This window comes from Mastomys coucha, unplaced genomic scaffold, assembly GCF_008632895.1.
Source record: "Mastomys coucha isolate ucsf_1 unplaced genomic scaffold, UCSF_Mcou_1 pScaffold18, whole genome shotgun sequence".
Classification (NCBI taxonomy): domain Eukaryota; kingdom Metazoa; phylum Chordata; class Mammalia; order Rodentia; family Muridae; genus Mastomys; species Mastomys coucha.
This window is the reverse complement of record NW_022196900.1, coordinates 34,266,515-34,282,254: the sequence shown is the minus strand read 5'-3', so window position 1 is coordinate 34,282,254 and position 15,740 is coordinate 34,266,515. Positions and strand designations below refer to the sequence as shown.

At 35.9% G+C, this 15,740-nt stretch overlaps 1 protein-coding gene across 3 annotated transcripts in view; it reads right to left on the bottom strand.

The window, feature by feature from the left end:
- Positions 1 to 15,740, bottom strand: part of Frmd3 (FERM domain containing 3) — a 191,370-nt gene that overhangs the window by 92,262 nt on the left and 83,368 nt on the right. For all 3 annotated transcript variants that reach the window (XM_031377683.1, XM_031377682.1, XM_031377681.1), the window contains exons 4-5: positions 7,776 to 7,854; positions 910 to 1,007 (exon numbers count right to left, since the gene is read on the bottom strand). In XM_031377683.1, coding sequence (XP_031233543.1) covers positions 910 to 1,007; positions 7,776 to 7,854 — 177 coding nt within the window. The remainder of the gene's footprint in view (positions 1 to 909; positions 1,008 to 7,775; positions 7,855 to 15,740) is intronic.

The following is a 15,740-nucleotide window of genomic DNA, read 5'->3' as shown; positions in this document are numbered from 1 at the left end:
TCGAACTCAGAAATCTGCCTGCCTCTGTCTCCCAGGTGCTGGATTTAAAGGCGTGTGTCACCACCACTGCCCAGCTTAAGAGAGACTTTTAACTATAAAAGAAACTTTGAATGTTTTAAAGAAACAACTTTTAAAATTATTAATTAATTAATTCTTTTGCTTAACATCCTAATATCAGCCTCCCCTCCTAGTACCTCCCTCCACAGATCCTTCCTAGCCCCCCTCCCGTTCTCCTCTGAGATAGGGGAGATTCCTGGGGAAACTGAAATTTTAAAGTGCTTGAATTTTTAAACTTTTAAAAAGTACTCCATCTTACACAGGAAAACCCTGAAGCTTAAAAACTCATGATATTCATGTCTGACAAAATAACTAGGAAAAGTGAATAAAGATTTAGTAAATAGATTTGTGAATTTAATTGTCTTTTCATCTTCTATGGCTAGAAAAGCTGAGGAATTTACAGAAAATATATATACACTCTAAATATGATTCGAGTGACCATAATTATTTAAAATCCACTTCTTTGATATAGTTCCCCCTTGACATGTATATTAGGCCTCACATTTAACAGTTGGAACTCAGAACATAGGATACCCATGTCAATATAGAAAGTCTTGTAAAATGATAGTCTGTCTCCTTGAAAAAAAACAAACAAACTCTATACTCTACTTTTCACGGTTTTGTAAGTTTTCACACGTGAACAGAAACCCTGTTAACACTGGTGCTCAACCATCTGCCAGGAAGAATGACTTGGTAAATGAACAGAGACATCTGTTGGAACCTATCTAGACATATCTAGATTCTTCCATAGACAAAGACAAAATAGTTGCAGGTAGCAGAGACAAGAGGCACAGAATGTAGTTTCATAACCCATTGCAGTGGTAGGGATGAGTGTGCTGGGGCTAGACTCACCTTGAACGATACAAGCACCCAGATATGCAGCATCAGAAAAGGAACACAGCAGTCGACCATGGAAAATGTCTCTTTTAATTTGCAAATATAAAAGGTACCTGCAACACAAATGGAGAAATAATCATCCTAAGTTTTAGCTGAAGCTTGGAGGTAAGACTGTTTATACGCTGTTTAATGAGCCACTAATGTCATGCCTAGCTCAATGCAGCATCTTGGATGTCAAAGCTTCCCTTTAACACATGTTGAAAGAAGTGGAGAAGTTTCAAAATTTAGAAACCAGAAGTGTATACGAATTTCCAAATGTAGATGGTTTTGGCCTTTCAAAGAAATAAGAATAACCAAGAAACACACTGCCTAGGAGTCATCATTACTCTACAAGGAAAACTAAAACTTATCATCAATATTCTAAGTTCTTTTTGAAACTTGTAATCAGGAACAGGGATAAATTAGCTTAAGAAGATGCACTCATGGTTCCTGGAGAATAGAGCATTGTAGTTACTACTCAATAAAAACCAACAACAGCAACACATTTGTTTATCAGGTCAGAAATCCAGTTGACTAACACCTGTATAGGGCTCTTGTGTCATTGTATTTGTTCTCCACTTTTTTCCTGGACAAGCTCAGGTACCTGTATCACATGTGGCTGGTGAAGTGGACTGGGGAAACAGACTGAAAAGTGGAGTAAATTATGTCAGAATCAACTACTATGAAACTCTACCTGTGTTATGTTGTAGAAAAGAAGAAAAAAATGTGTCCACTTGTGAGAAAACTCAGGCGATCGTATTTACATGTGAAACCTTTACATTCATAAGTGTTATCATGACACTTTAAAAATTATAGTGAAACCCCTGCCCCCAGAAAACCAAACCAAACCAAAATCCAAACAACAAAAACAACTCTGCATTCCATTCCTGTGTCACTGTCCTTTGGGTTGATTCATGCTGGCCAAATGCTTTTCAGGTTCCATGCTCTTTGTTAACCAAATTTACTCTTCCTCCCCCCACTCAGATCTTAAGGTCTATTTTGTTTCTTAACCAAAATAACATATTCTATTCATGCCAATTTTAACATTTGCCTACAGGATACCTTCTTCACTTCCATGTGTGTCCTTAGCGGAACCTTTAACAACACCTTTCAACCAGTCAGTTACAACTTTTAGATAATTAATTTTGGACATCAGCTTTACTGGGCCATGGGATAACCAGATATGCAGTTAAATATGATTTCTGGAATTTTTAAAGGGTATGTATGGACATGACTTATACTGGAGTTAATGAAACAGCAAAACAGATGACTACCTTATTTGAGGTTTATATCATGCAATGTATTATAGGACTGAATGGGACAAAAATGCAGAGAGAATGAATTTATTCTGACAGTGTGAGCTAAGATATTCTGCTTTTCAAATATTTCTCATCCTTAGGCCTTCAGAACAGGACTAGAATCCACTGAACTTCTGCAGCCTCTAACACGAAGATTATGGGGGCTTTTCAGTCTCTAGAATTATGCAAGTTAATTACTTTAATAAAGTTTATGCAAACATACATAGTCACTCATATATGTATACACATGTACAGATACAGACACACATACACACACACACACAAATCCTACTGTGTGTTTCTCTGGAAAAAACTTGACTAATACCTCTAATGCTCAGTAATTTGCATTTTACTCAGACTTACTTGCTCATTTTAAAGATTTAAAAAAAAAGAAATGGAAAATCAGAGAGGGAGATTTGTGTGCTATTATTGTAAAAGTTTTTCTTGGTTCAGATCATAAGATGAGCCAGTGTTGGGGGCTATGTTGCTGAAAGATCAATGGATCTTTATCTCATATGCTTTACACTATGCATTGTGGTAGCCATCAAAGTAGTAGGGACACAAGACAGGTACAAAAGACAACCTCTTTCCATGCTAGTACATAATTGTATTAAAGAGATAAAGTCCCTAGTAAGTTTATTACCCAGTTTGAATTGACAGTCTAGATCCCTGCATTGAAGCCTGCTAACTTTAATGAGCACATTTATTAACTTATGAACCCAAGATATTATATGTTAAATTAAAATGTGCTGATTCAGTAGCCAGGTAGGATAGTTGTGTATTCAGTAGCTATCTGATGATGTTGTGTCTTGAGCCATACTTTCTTTCTTTTTTTTTTTTTTTTTTTTTTTTTTGACACAAGATTTCTCTGTGTAGCCCTGGTTGTCCTGGAACTCACTCTGTGGACCAGGCTGGCCTCGAACTCAGAAATCCTCTTGCCTCTGCCTCCCAAGTGCTGGGATTAAAGTCATGTGCCACCACCGCCTGGCCGAGCCATACTTTCAATAATTGGTTTCTTAATCTTAAGAATCACCTGTGGGTACTCATCATTAACCACCACACAAATGCAAATTAAATTACTTTGAGATTTAATTTTATCCTAGTCAGAATGGATAAGATACTAAAAACTAATGATGCTAGGTTTGATGTGGGAAATGAGGACCACTTGTTCACTGATGATTGGAGCACACTGTCACAGTCACTACGGAAATCTGTGGAGGTTCCTAAAAGAACTGTAAAAGCATCTAATACATGGTACACTATACCTCTCTTGGATATATACTCCAAAGACCTTATATGCTGCTACAGTGATACTTTTTAAATATGTCTATTGCCATACTATTCACGCTAGCCAGGAATGAGAACAGCCTAGATGCTTATAAACAGATGAATGGAATGGAGAATAAAAATATAGTATATTTACAACAATTGAGTATTAATTAGCTATTATGAAATTCACAAGTAAATGGATATAGCTGTCCCCAAAAGAAGAACATCACATTTTCCCTCTCATACGTAGACATTAGCCTAGAATCTTTAGATATATTTTTTCTTTTGTTAATGGGAGTAATCTACAGAAGTTAGAAAATAAAAGTGTTCATAGAAAGGGGCTTTCAAGGGAGTGTGATAAAATCAATGGTATAAAGAGATAAAGGGAGAATTATGGAATGAGAAGGGATAAATAGGCACAAGGAAGGGGAAGGCAGAGTAAAGAACTTTCCCAAAATATCATATGGAAAACTACTATTGTAGAAGCTTCATATCATACATCTATACACACACATAAAAAAGAGTTAAAGTGTGGTTATCCTGTAATAAGGCAACACAGCCCTTATTGACATGACAGGCTAACAAATACAAACTTCGTTCTCAGGAGTAGGTTACATGTTTTGAACCTGTTGACAAGAGAGGTCACAAAGACCTCCCAAACATTGCATGCTGCTGCCAATGCTCTTGGGTCTGCTCCAGAATGTGATAGTAAGAGTCTGCTGCTGATGACACCACATACTTGAGTCTTAGAACATGGAAAGAATCAAACTGGTAGCAATCAGGAAACTTCTCTACTAACCATCTTTTAAAATGCTGGGAAAAGCTGTGTATCTACCAGAGGTCAGAATAAACATTAATTATAGCCACTTGTTCACCATTTAAGACTGACTGGCCTAGCAAGACATGCCCATTGTAGAGATAGTGGCTTAAACAACATAAAGAAACTAACCATTTTATGATTGGATTTATTGGCTGCTACACAAGATAAACCTATCCTAGCTACTGTTATGGGATGGAGAAACTATAATTGGGCAGGTTATAGGCCCTAGAAAAGAAACCACTACCCTTGCACTGCTAAATATGTATTGCACTAACCCAGCTCCTGTTGATTTACCCTCACACCCATGGTTTAAAGTACCTCTCAACTTTCATCAGAGAAGGGGCTTCTTTTTTCAGTAGATGATGATAACCACCATGATCCTCAGCTGATAAAGGTACAAAGAAAAAAAGACTGTAGACTATTCAATTCTAAATGGATTGTGTAGATCACTCCTTTCTCTTCCAAAGATGATAAAGAATGTGAGCTCCAGATTTGGTGGATGACTACAAAGAAACACTATCTTTTGGACACAGCAGGAGAGCTATATATACTTATTAAAAGTCATTGTGACAAAATGCATAAGATTTATTAAGTCCAAACCCATGCCAATTCCAGGATTGAAAGGGGCAATGGATATGAAAAGCAATTACCAAGCAAAGAGCTATTGACAATTGTTATCTGCTGGGAATGGGTTATTATTATTTTTTTCTAAGAAGGTAACCCCTGATAATTCACCATGCTCTAGTAAAAGTCCATACATCCTAGCATGTTTGGGCAGCACAACTGGTCTCAGTTGGGGAAAAAAGATACAAAATTGGGTAGGAGAAAAGTGGAGTAGCTCTAGGAATAGTTGAAGAAGGAAGGTTGAACATGATGAAAATTCATTTATAATTTTTCAAAGAATTAAAAAGTAACGTTGAAGAAAGAACAAATTCTATATGTTTCTAAGTGATAACCTTGACCTAACTAATGAGCATCTGAGCTACCACCAAAATTTGTACATAAATGTTCGTGGTAGTATTATTCATTATAACTAAAAACAATTAACAATTCAAATGGTCACTAACTGATGAATGGATAAAACTAATATGGTATATAAATGCAATAAAATATCATTTAAGCATAAAAATATGATACTGATAGAAATTAGATTTATTTACTATAGTTTTGTATTATTTTATTATTTTATGAGACTGTCTCAAAAACAACAGATTCATCCTTTACTTAAGATTGGGACATATGTTTCTTCACCAATTCTTTATTCAGTATCAGGTGGTCAGCACTGAAAATATATATACAATTAACATTATATGGACTGAATGTATTATATTTAGGAGTATTTATGTACATCCATATAGATATATGCATGTATACCTAAAAATTAGTAAAAAAATGAGGTCATGAATCTGAGTGAGAGCAGCAGGAAGGGGTATATAGAATGGCTTAGGTGAAGAAAAGAGAAGGGAGAAATGTCATTCAGTACAATCTCAAAAGTAAAATAAAATAAAAGACAAAAACATCTACAATGTATATAGATAAAGAAATGACAAAAATGACTTCATTAAACTTTTATATACTTATAAAATTATGTATAATTTTAATTGAAATATAATTATATTTAATTATACACTTTTTACAGTTACACTTTCCCCTTTCCATCTCCTCCCTGCCCCTCCCTCCAAGCTCTCCCATGGCCCTCCCATTTTCACCATGTAGTATTTTTTTGATTATTACTGTTATATACATACATATGTTCATGCTTATAATAATAACATATATGTGTACATATATGTATACATTTATCTATGTATTTTCCTAAGTATGCTGTTAGTACATTCAAGGAGTTTTTCAATTAAAAAATTGTCTTGGAGTTTTGATGTGTCCTTAGGTGTATCTTTTTGTTATTGGTGTTGATGGTAGTGATTTTTTTTTTTTTTTGTGAGTGTGTATTCTTTCTATTTTTCAATTGTTATTATTTGAGGTTTGGGGTGGTGTCAAAGGGTGTTATTTTGTTTTGGTTTTTGTTGTTATACTTTTATTTTCTCTAATTCACTGTATTCTTCCATTTAGAGAGATAATTTGAGCTGAGAAAAAAATTAATCAAATAAATTATAAATAAATTTCAAAATTTCTGGCCAAATCAGGTCAGAACTACATACTCTTCTAGGATTTCACTGACAGGACATATCTGGAATATATGAATCTATAGAAACAAAGTAAATTAATAGTTGTCAACAACAACTATAGAGAGACAGATCATGACTGTTGTTGAATATTGTGTGTGTGCTTAATGTGGTAGTGAAAATATTTTGGAATTCAATAGTGGCAATAGTTTTCTAACATTATGACTATGCTTGTGAAATTTGTGCATTTATTAATTTTATTCAAAGAGAAGAAAAATATTTAAAAATAACCCTAATATATCTGTTACCTATTTTTCTCCATATTTCACACAGGCACACACCTTTACATGCACATATATATATATATATATATATATATATATATATACATATATATATATATGTTATATATATGAGTATGTATGCACACACACACATATATATATATATATATATATATATATATATATATATACATATATATATATATGTTATATATATGAGTATGTATGCACACACACACATATATATATATATATATATATATATATATATATATATACTCATACATTCACACATGTATATACACATATACAAAATCTGCCAAGAAGGACATGTATTTGACTTTCTGTAGGATCCAGACCTACGCAGATTATTGTCAATTTTTAAGTCCACATGACAATTTGGATGTTACCAAATTGAAGGTTATCAAGATCTAGGTGCATGATCACTTTTTGAGCTATCAAACCAGGAGGTGGCCACCTGGGGTCGTACTCAGCAACTTGTAGCAAGTTTTTCAGGGAACAAAATTCTAAGGTTAATTGAATATAAACCCGAGAGAGAGAGAGAGAGAGAGAGAGAGAGAGAGAGAGAGAGAGAGAGAGAGAGAGAGAGAGAGAGAGAGAGAGAGAGAGAGAGAAGTAAGTTGGAGAGTTCGTCTGCTTGGTAGCTGTTATTTACCAAGTGGAAGGCAAAATAGCTAACTGTCGTCTCTGTCCAGAAATCTTGTCCTTTAAGAAAGTTTTAGATCAAAAAAGACAGACTATTGCAGCTCTTTGCATTTGTCTATACCCAAAAGACAGTCAACTTCAGCTTTTGTTAGCACTCCATTGTCAAATGTTCTATAGAGCTTCCCTTTCATAACTATTGCTTTTTTGTACAAACAATACTTTCTCACTGAGAGCAGTTCTATGAAGTATCCCAAACCCAACAAGAATGTGAGGAGCACAATGCTGTGTTCTGATCTCAAAAATAGGAATATCTAGCCTATAAGATAGCAAAGGCTCTGCCTGAATGCAAGTGGTAGAGTAAATATGCAAAAAGGAAAAATACCTTGTGAGCTCTTCTTTAATCTTCAAGGGTTCATGTGGGTAGAATTTCACTCTAAAGCACATGGTGTATGGTGGATGAGCTGAAACGTCATAAAGGAAAGGCATGAGATAAGCGGCAAAAGATCACAGACTAAAACACACATAAGAATGCCAGCCATGAAAGAACCAACCAGCAGGGAAGGGAGGGGTGTTGTAGGGAAGAAGCCAACAGAATGCCCAAGAAAATACTATGATGGTGACAAAACCAAGAAAATGTTTAACAGGATTTCCAGAGCAAATGTACAATACAAGCACCCAAGGCAAGAAGAAGCCCAACATTCTACTCACCTTCCCTCTTTCATCTCTCAAGATCAAGCTTTAGCAATATTTTCTTCCTCTGACACTTCCCACTCTCATGTAAAAGCCAAACTGCCAAAAGCCCCATTCAGGACTGGGATACATGAAAGAATTTTGACTGTATGTGGTAGAAAATCGCCCTTTTATGTGTTTTAAAATAAAAAAAGATGAAGTCTTTGAAGCACAATTGAGATTTTTAAGAAGTTGACCATATACACACTTGAAGGTTTTTTACTATTATTTATATATTAGGTTAGATGAAATTATATTCTCTAATTATTCCTTCAAGATAAGTATCTAAACTATTCAGGATGTAAATCAAATCTGTGTCATAGAAAGAAGCACCAGTTTTAAGTCTGACTATATAATGGAGAATATTCATATGGAAAGCAATTATCACCATATTCTTAATATCATTTATTTATTTTTATTTATACAAGTACATTGTAGCCCTTTTCAGACACATCACAATAGGACATCAGATTCCATTACAGATGATTGTGAGCCACCATGTGGTGGCTGAGAATTGAACTCAGAACCTCTGGAAGAGCAGTCAGTGCTCTTAACCATTAAGCCATCTCTCCAGCTCTATCACCATGTTTTTGTAATTGGGCTGGTGAGATGGTTTGGTAAGTGAAGAAGGTGGCTCCTGAGTCTGATGACCTGAGTTCAGCCCCTGAGAGTAGCATAGTAGAGTGGAGAACCAACTGCTGCAAGTAGTTCTTGGACCATCACATGTCCTATACCTTATAAAATGATTATAATTAAAAGATAATTTAACAGAAAATACAGCCATCATAAGAACAACACTTTTATGTTAGGAAAAAACCCTGAACACACACACACACACACACACACACACACACACACACACACATACACACACACACGACTATAGACTCACAGTCACACAGGAGTCTGTATGCTGTTTTCATGCCAGCAAATTTACTAAGTCATCGCTACCAACATTGCCTTGTGGTCTTATATTTAAGAAAGAAAGGTCTTGAGACATTGAGGCATATCTATAGTTCAGTACTCAAGAAATAGAAGCAGGAAAAATCACCATTAGTGTGACCCTCTTACAGCTGAGGGCTGATTCTTCAGACCCTGCCTTTCCACAGATAGCCATGCCTCTCTGCCCTCCTCCTGCTAATTGTCACACCTCTCTCCAAGTTCCAGTTATGCTGGAAGTCCCGCCTCCAGAGACTGAAGATGAAGCTTTTGATTGGGCCAAGTTGCTGACCAACTTGGGGGAGGGGTTTTGCTTTACCTATCGACCTGTTTGCTTGTAACAAAGAGAATTCAATGAATGATGACGGACTGAAAGCACACCATGTGTTGGTCTAATTTTTTCAGACCCTTCCCGCATTTCCCGTACCCTAAATTATTTGGGCCTTGACCCCTATTCCAGAATACCCATTCATATGAGTGACTGCTGGCAGCTACAATTAGTGTGAGACCAGACTAGTTCTACGTAAATGAGAGCTACACAGTGAGAGCTTGTCTTTAAAATAATAATAGTAAATTCTAATTAAAGAAAAGAAAGACTAAACAGATGACTCAGTGAGAAGACCACTTACTATGAAAGCAAGAGCAACTGGGATCAAGTTCTTAGTGCACACACATAAATCAGCATGGCTGGGAAAATCTGTAAACTTGAACTGATTGGCAGACAATGGAGGTTCCTGAGGTTTCTGGCTATTCAGCATAGCCAAATGGCATGCTTCAGATTCAGAAGGTGCATACAACCCCTACCCCCAGCCCCCAAAATGTAGGAAACAATGAAAGAAGACAATACTCTCCTCTGGAATCCAAAGGCATGCATATACTCATCCATGTACACTTACTATAAATACCATAAACACAAATAAAGAGGTAGCATATTTTCTTAAGAACTAGGAGAAATGGACACTTTTCATATGGCAATAATGCAACTTAGGAAAGTACAAGTGAGCCTCAAGTCATTCACTTTTCATATCTAGAATATAAAATATTTTATCATTGGACAATATCACTATTTGATTCTTTGAAAACATTTTTAAATTATGAAACTCTTTTTATTATAAAATATTTATTTATTTTTAATTTCATTTTTGAGGTTATAATTACATAATTTCTCCCTTTCCATTCTTCTTTCCAAATACTTTATTAACAGAAAACTATTTATACTAAAGAACAATTGAACCAAAGACTTAAAAGGATAATTTTCTCTATTTCTTCTTTATTTATCTTTTATTAATGTTTTCTAAAAATTTAGATAAATACATAGAATGATATCCAATAAACAGAATGATAGGTTGACCACCCTTCAGTTTGTCTTGGCTCCTGACCTTTCACTGTTCAAGATATTACCAATGTCACTTCTCCTCTATCAGCAATTTCTTTACATTCTTCTACAGTTTTTATGTCCATATATATATATGGACATACAATATATGGAGTCATCTTTTATTTGTTCTGTCAAAATTAAATAAAATGATACATGATTCTTTATTTTTATCATGTAAAGCTGTATTTTACTCCCTCTCTAGTAGGGTATATATAATATTTATATAACTTCTCATAAGCAGCAATAACTCATATTATGTGTAAATCCAAATTTACTCAGATATTTGCCTTTTTTATTTAACTTATTTTCAAATTTTTACAATTAAAATATTTTGAGGTATGCATTATTTTATGTAAGTCATGATAAACTCCAAAAGTGGAATGGCTAGGCCAATATGTACTAGAAAATGTCTTCAAAAATATGGAAAACTAAGTTATCTGACTGGAAACAACTGCAGAAAATGTAATCCCAAATGCTTTTTTTTCAAGTAGGGCCATAATCTTCTATGAGATAAAATTATCATGCCCTAGAATTGGGTGTAGTACAGATCTAAGTACATCACACACAAATCAAAACTATTAATCTGAAGTGAAAATTTCTTTGGAGATTCAGTTGTGTCATGTCATGTTTTTATGGAAGTCGTCTTGTGAGAGGCCATGTGATGTTTTTCTGGAAACTGTCTTTTAAGAGGATGGTTTGCTGAAATGTACACATGAGAGGATGTTTTGCTGGAGGAGACACATGAAAGAGCATGTTTTATTTTGCTGGAACAGATGCTTGACAGAGAGCATGATGTTTGGAAAGAGTGTAAATAGAACCCCACAGACAGTGAAAAGTTGCTTTTGCATTGCTACACCTTGTAATGCTTCACTTGTATTCACTAGCTATACAAAGACTTTGCTGGTCTTTGTTGGTGTTTGCTGAGTCTTTGCTGGTCTTCATTAGTCTTCACTTCATAGAGAGTAATTCACCAAAGAATTTCTTGTGGTATTCCAGCTAATTCTTGCTACTTCTACTGACCTGTGCCAATTTGGAGAAGCCTTGAGGTTTCTGCTGGATTGAGCCATTGCTACTGAATTCCTGACAACAAAAATTGGAATCTCCCTACAGAACTGCTTCTTAACAGGTCCACACCCTCTTGTCTTATTAGCCTTCTTTCTTCTTTACCTTTGTTCAGTGGGCTAAAAGGGACATTGAATCATTTAAGAACCCTAAATAACATAGGCTTTGAAAAATCTAAACCTACAGTGATTTTACAAAGAGACACATAGCTCCACAGTAAACATCTGAGTGGAGGAACACTTCCACTCAGTCACTTTTACTCTAACCCAAAGGCTGCCTTTGTCACCTAAGAATTCTTTATTAGAAACAGTGTTCCCAGTATTATAGACTTTTCTCTTTTGAACTTTTTATAAAAGTATTTGTTTATTTTATGTGCATGACTCTTTAGCCTTCGTGTCTGTATGTGCATCTCTTCTGTGCTGGTGCTTGCAGAGGCCAGAAGAGGACATAGGATGCCTTGGACCTGGCATTAAGGACTATTTATGCTGGGATGTGGATACTAGGGAACTATGCTAGGAAACTAACCTTGGTCTTCCAAAAAAGTAGCAAGAGCAAACAGTGATCTGAACTACTGAGCCATCACTCCAGCCTAAAAACTAATGTTGTACTGATGGTTTTTACTAGTCCCATTATCAGAAATGAAATGACATATGGCAATAGGAAAAAAGGAGTAGGAGTTACTTTTCAAGGCCTAATTTTTCAACTTTCTTCAATATATATGATATATAATATGTTGTAACCTATCATATGTTACTAGTATTGGACCAACATCATGTGTCTCATAAAGATGACAAAATAGAGTGTCTGCAATTCACTTTACTAGAGAAATAAAACGAGATGAAAAATATAGCTATTTAACATTTTTTCATTCAACAAGGAGATAAAGGGGAGCCATTTATATTTTCAAGTGTCTTGGGTACTGGGTTAGGGTGAGAAGGTAGCCCTTGAGCTTTGACATCTGTCCATACCAGCTGCATCAATGATGAACATAATCTTTCTAGGTGCCAAATGACATCTGGCACTTACTTCTTGGAAGATGTTCAAAGACTTCAATTTCCATCTAAATAAATACTTCTGTTAAATACTGTCCTTGAGCAAGCCATCTAACTTTTCTGCTTCCTGTTTTGAAAGATGGGACACTGTTAGCCAGCATGTTGACCCCAGAAGTGTTTGGGTTGATCTAGTGGACTTTTGGCACATTTACAAGGGATATTAGCTAAATGTAAGGTTTTTTTGTTAGGAAAAATACTCATCTAAGTACAGACAAAAACAGGAGGAAGATATGGGAGTTAACTGAAGGGGAAGAATAAATTTTGCTAATTTCAAAACCTGGAAAAACATGTTCTAAGTCATGTAAATTGTGTGTGTGTGTGTGTGTGGGTGTGTGTGTGGGTGTGTGTGTAGCGTGGGGGTAGTGGCGGTGGTGGACATTACTACTGAGAAGAAGCAAAAAAGGGAAGAATCTGAAACACACATATTAAATGCCAGGATCAGGCAACTGGTTTGAGAAATGCAAGAGTATCTACTGGCTGACAGACAGATGCACAGACTGATGACAGGTTCAGTGTCTCCTAAAGGCAGATCAGTGGCCACCAAGTCCCCTTCTTTTGGAAGTCATTCGTTTAAGGAATGATTAGGACTTTTGTTATGTATTTTTTGGTTTCTTAAAAAATGCATACAATGCAGTTTGATTGTGTTCTTGAAACCATTCCCCTGAAACATGGCAGAAGACAGGGCATTCTACTCTTCACTTTTCAATACTGTGCTCACAGTACTATCTAAAAGAATAAAGCAAATAAGGGGAATTAAGGGATCACAATCAGGAAAAATATAAGCTAAGCTATCTATATTTGCAGAAGACATGAAATTTTTACAAGACACCCAAATTTCTACCAGGAAACATTAAGAAATGATAAATAAATTAGGTAAACAAACTAGGTAATGTGCCAAGACATAGCATGAATTCACATAAATCAGTAGTTTTTCTATACAACAGTAGTAATCATACTTAGAAAGAAGTCATCAACACTTCCACTCAGAATACCATCAAAAATTATCTAGAAATAAACTTAAAGAGGCAAAAACTTTAAAGCTTCGAGAAAAATCAAGAAAGACACTATATCCCATGCTAATGGATTGGTAGAGCCCCTATCATGAGAACATATAGCTTCAGCTCCCTAATATTTAGCAAAGATACCAAAAACTTATGCTGGAAAAACAAAGGTATCTTCCTTGGCAAACCATATACTTACCCATAGGCACAAGAATGGCATTAGACTGAAGTTTTATCACTTTGCACAAAAAACTAACTCCAAGTGGATCAAACACAAAACTCAGGTATACATTTCATTGGCATATACTCAAAGGGCTTGACATCCTACCGCACAGACACTTGCTCAGCCATATGTGAGACTGGAAAGCAATATAGCCAGTGTCTGTAGGAAATGTAGAGCAGGACTTTCTGAACAAGACTCAATTTGCTCAAGATTTAAGGTTACCAGTTGACAAGTTGAATTTAATAACATTAAAAAGCTTCTACACATCTAAGGAAACAACCAAATGAGTCAAATGGGTGAATAGAAATTCCACAGAATTGCAATTTTTGTCTTCTATGCATCACACTAAGGATTATACCCAGAGTATATAAAGAGCTAAAAAAAACAAGGAGTCAAACAAAACAAATCAATTAAAAAATAGGCATGGTAAATAGAATATAAGGTTTTCAAAACAAAAAATTATAGCTAAGAAATATCTCAAAAATATTTGCTGTCGCTAGGAATTATGAAAACACTTATCAAAAGAACATGGAGAATTCATGTTCCTCTAATCAGAATGGTAGAGATCAGCAAACCAACTGAAAACAAGTGCTCAAGGGGAGGTGGGAAAAAATAAACACTCATTTCCTGTTTGCCAGACTGCAAACAACTCCATCCACTCTAGGTATAAGTACGAAGAATCCTGAACAAGCTAAAAAATACCCCACCACATAATTCAGGTATATATGTCATTGGCATATACCCAGAGGGCTTGACATCCTACTGCACAGTTACTTTCTCAGCCATATTCATTGCTGTGGGGAATGAAAAGAACATCATCTCCATCAGTTGAATGAATAGTGAAAAAGTGGTACATATGCACATTGATATACTATTAGGCTGTACAGAAAAATGGAAATGGTCAACCCAGGATCAGAGGTGAGCATGAACCAACATCTGTCCCAACACTGGAAGTAACTGGGACCAGCTTGACCAGGCACACAGGAACTCCACCAGCCCAGTGACTCTGGTTCCTTCTGGTCTGTCTGGGTTAGTGTTCTCAGCAGACCTTGGGTACAAGCTCTGCAGCCAGTCCCACAACACACAGAGAAAGCCACACTCCCAGGTGATCTAACAAGCCCAGCATCCCAGGATCCCAGAATCACAGGACCACAGAGACAGCTTGACTCTGAGGAGTTCTGACACAACCAGGATCACAGGAAGGACAGGCTCCAGTCAGATTTAGCAAGGGCAGGTAGCACTAGAGTTAACCAGATGGTCGGGGACAAGCGTAAGAAAATAAACAACACAAACCAAGGTCACTTGCCATCATCAGAACCCAATTCTCCTACCATAGCAAGTCCTGGCCACACCATCACACCGGAAACACAAGATTCAGATATAAAATCACTTATCATGATGAGAATACAGGACGTTAAGAAAGACATAAATAGTACCCTCAAAGAAATACAGGAGAACACAGGTAAAGAGTTAGAAGCTCTTAAAGAGGAAACACAAAAATCCCTTAAAGAACTACAGGAAAACACAATCAAACAGGTGAAGGAAATGAACAAAACCATCCAGAATCTAAAAATGGAAATAGAAACAATAAAGAAATCAGAAAGAGAGACAACCTTCCAGATAAAAACCTAGGAAAGAAATGAGGAGCCATAGATGCAAGCAACACCAACAGAATTCAAGAGATAGAAGAGAGAATCTCAGGGGCAGAAGACACCTTAGAAAACATTGACACAATAGTCAAAGAAAATGCAAAAAGCAAAAAGCTCCTAACCCAAAACATTCAGGAAATCCAGAATGCACTGAGAAGACCAAACCTAAGGATAATGGGTATAGAAGAGAGTGAAGACTCCCAATGTAATGGGCCAGTAAATATCTTCAACAAAATTCTAGAAAAAAACTTTCCTAACCTAAAGAAAGAGATGCCCATGAACATACATGAAGCCTACAGAACTCCAAATAGACT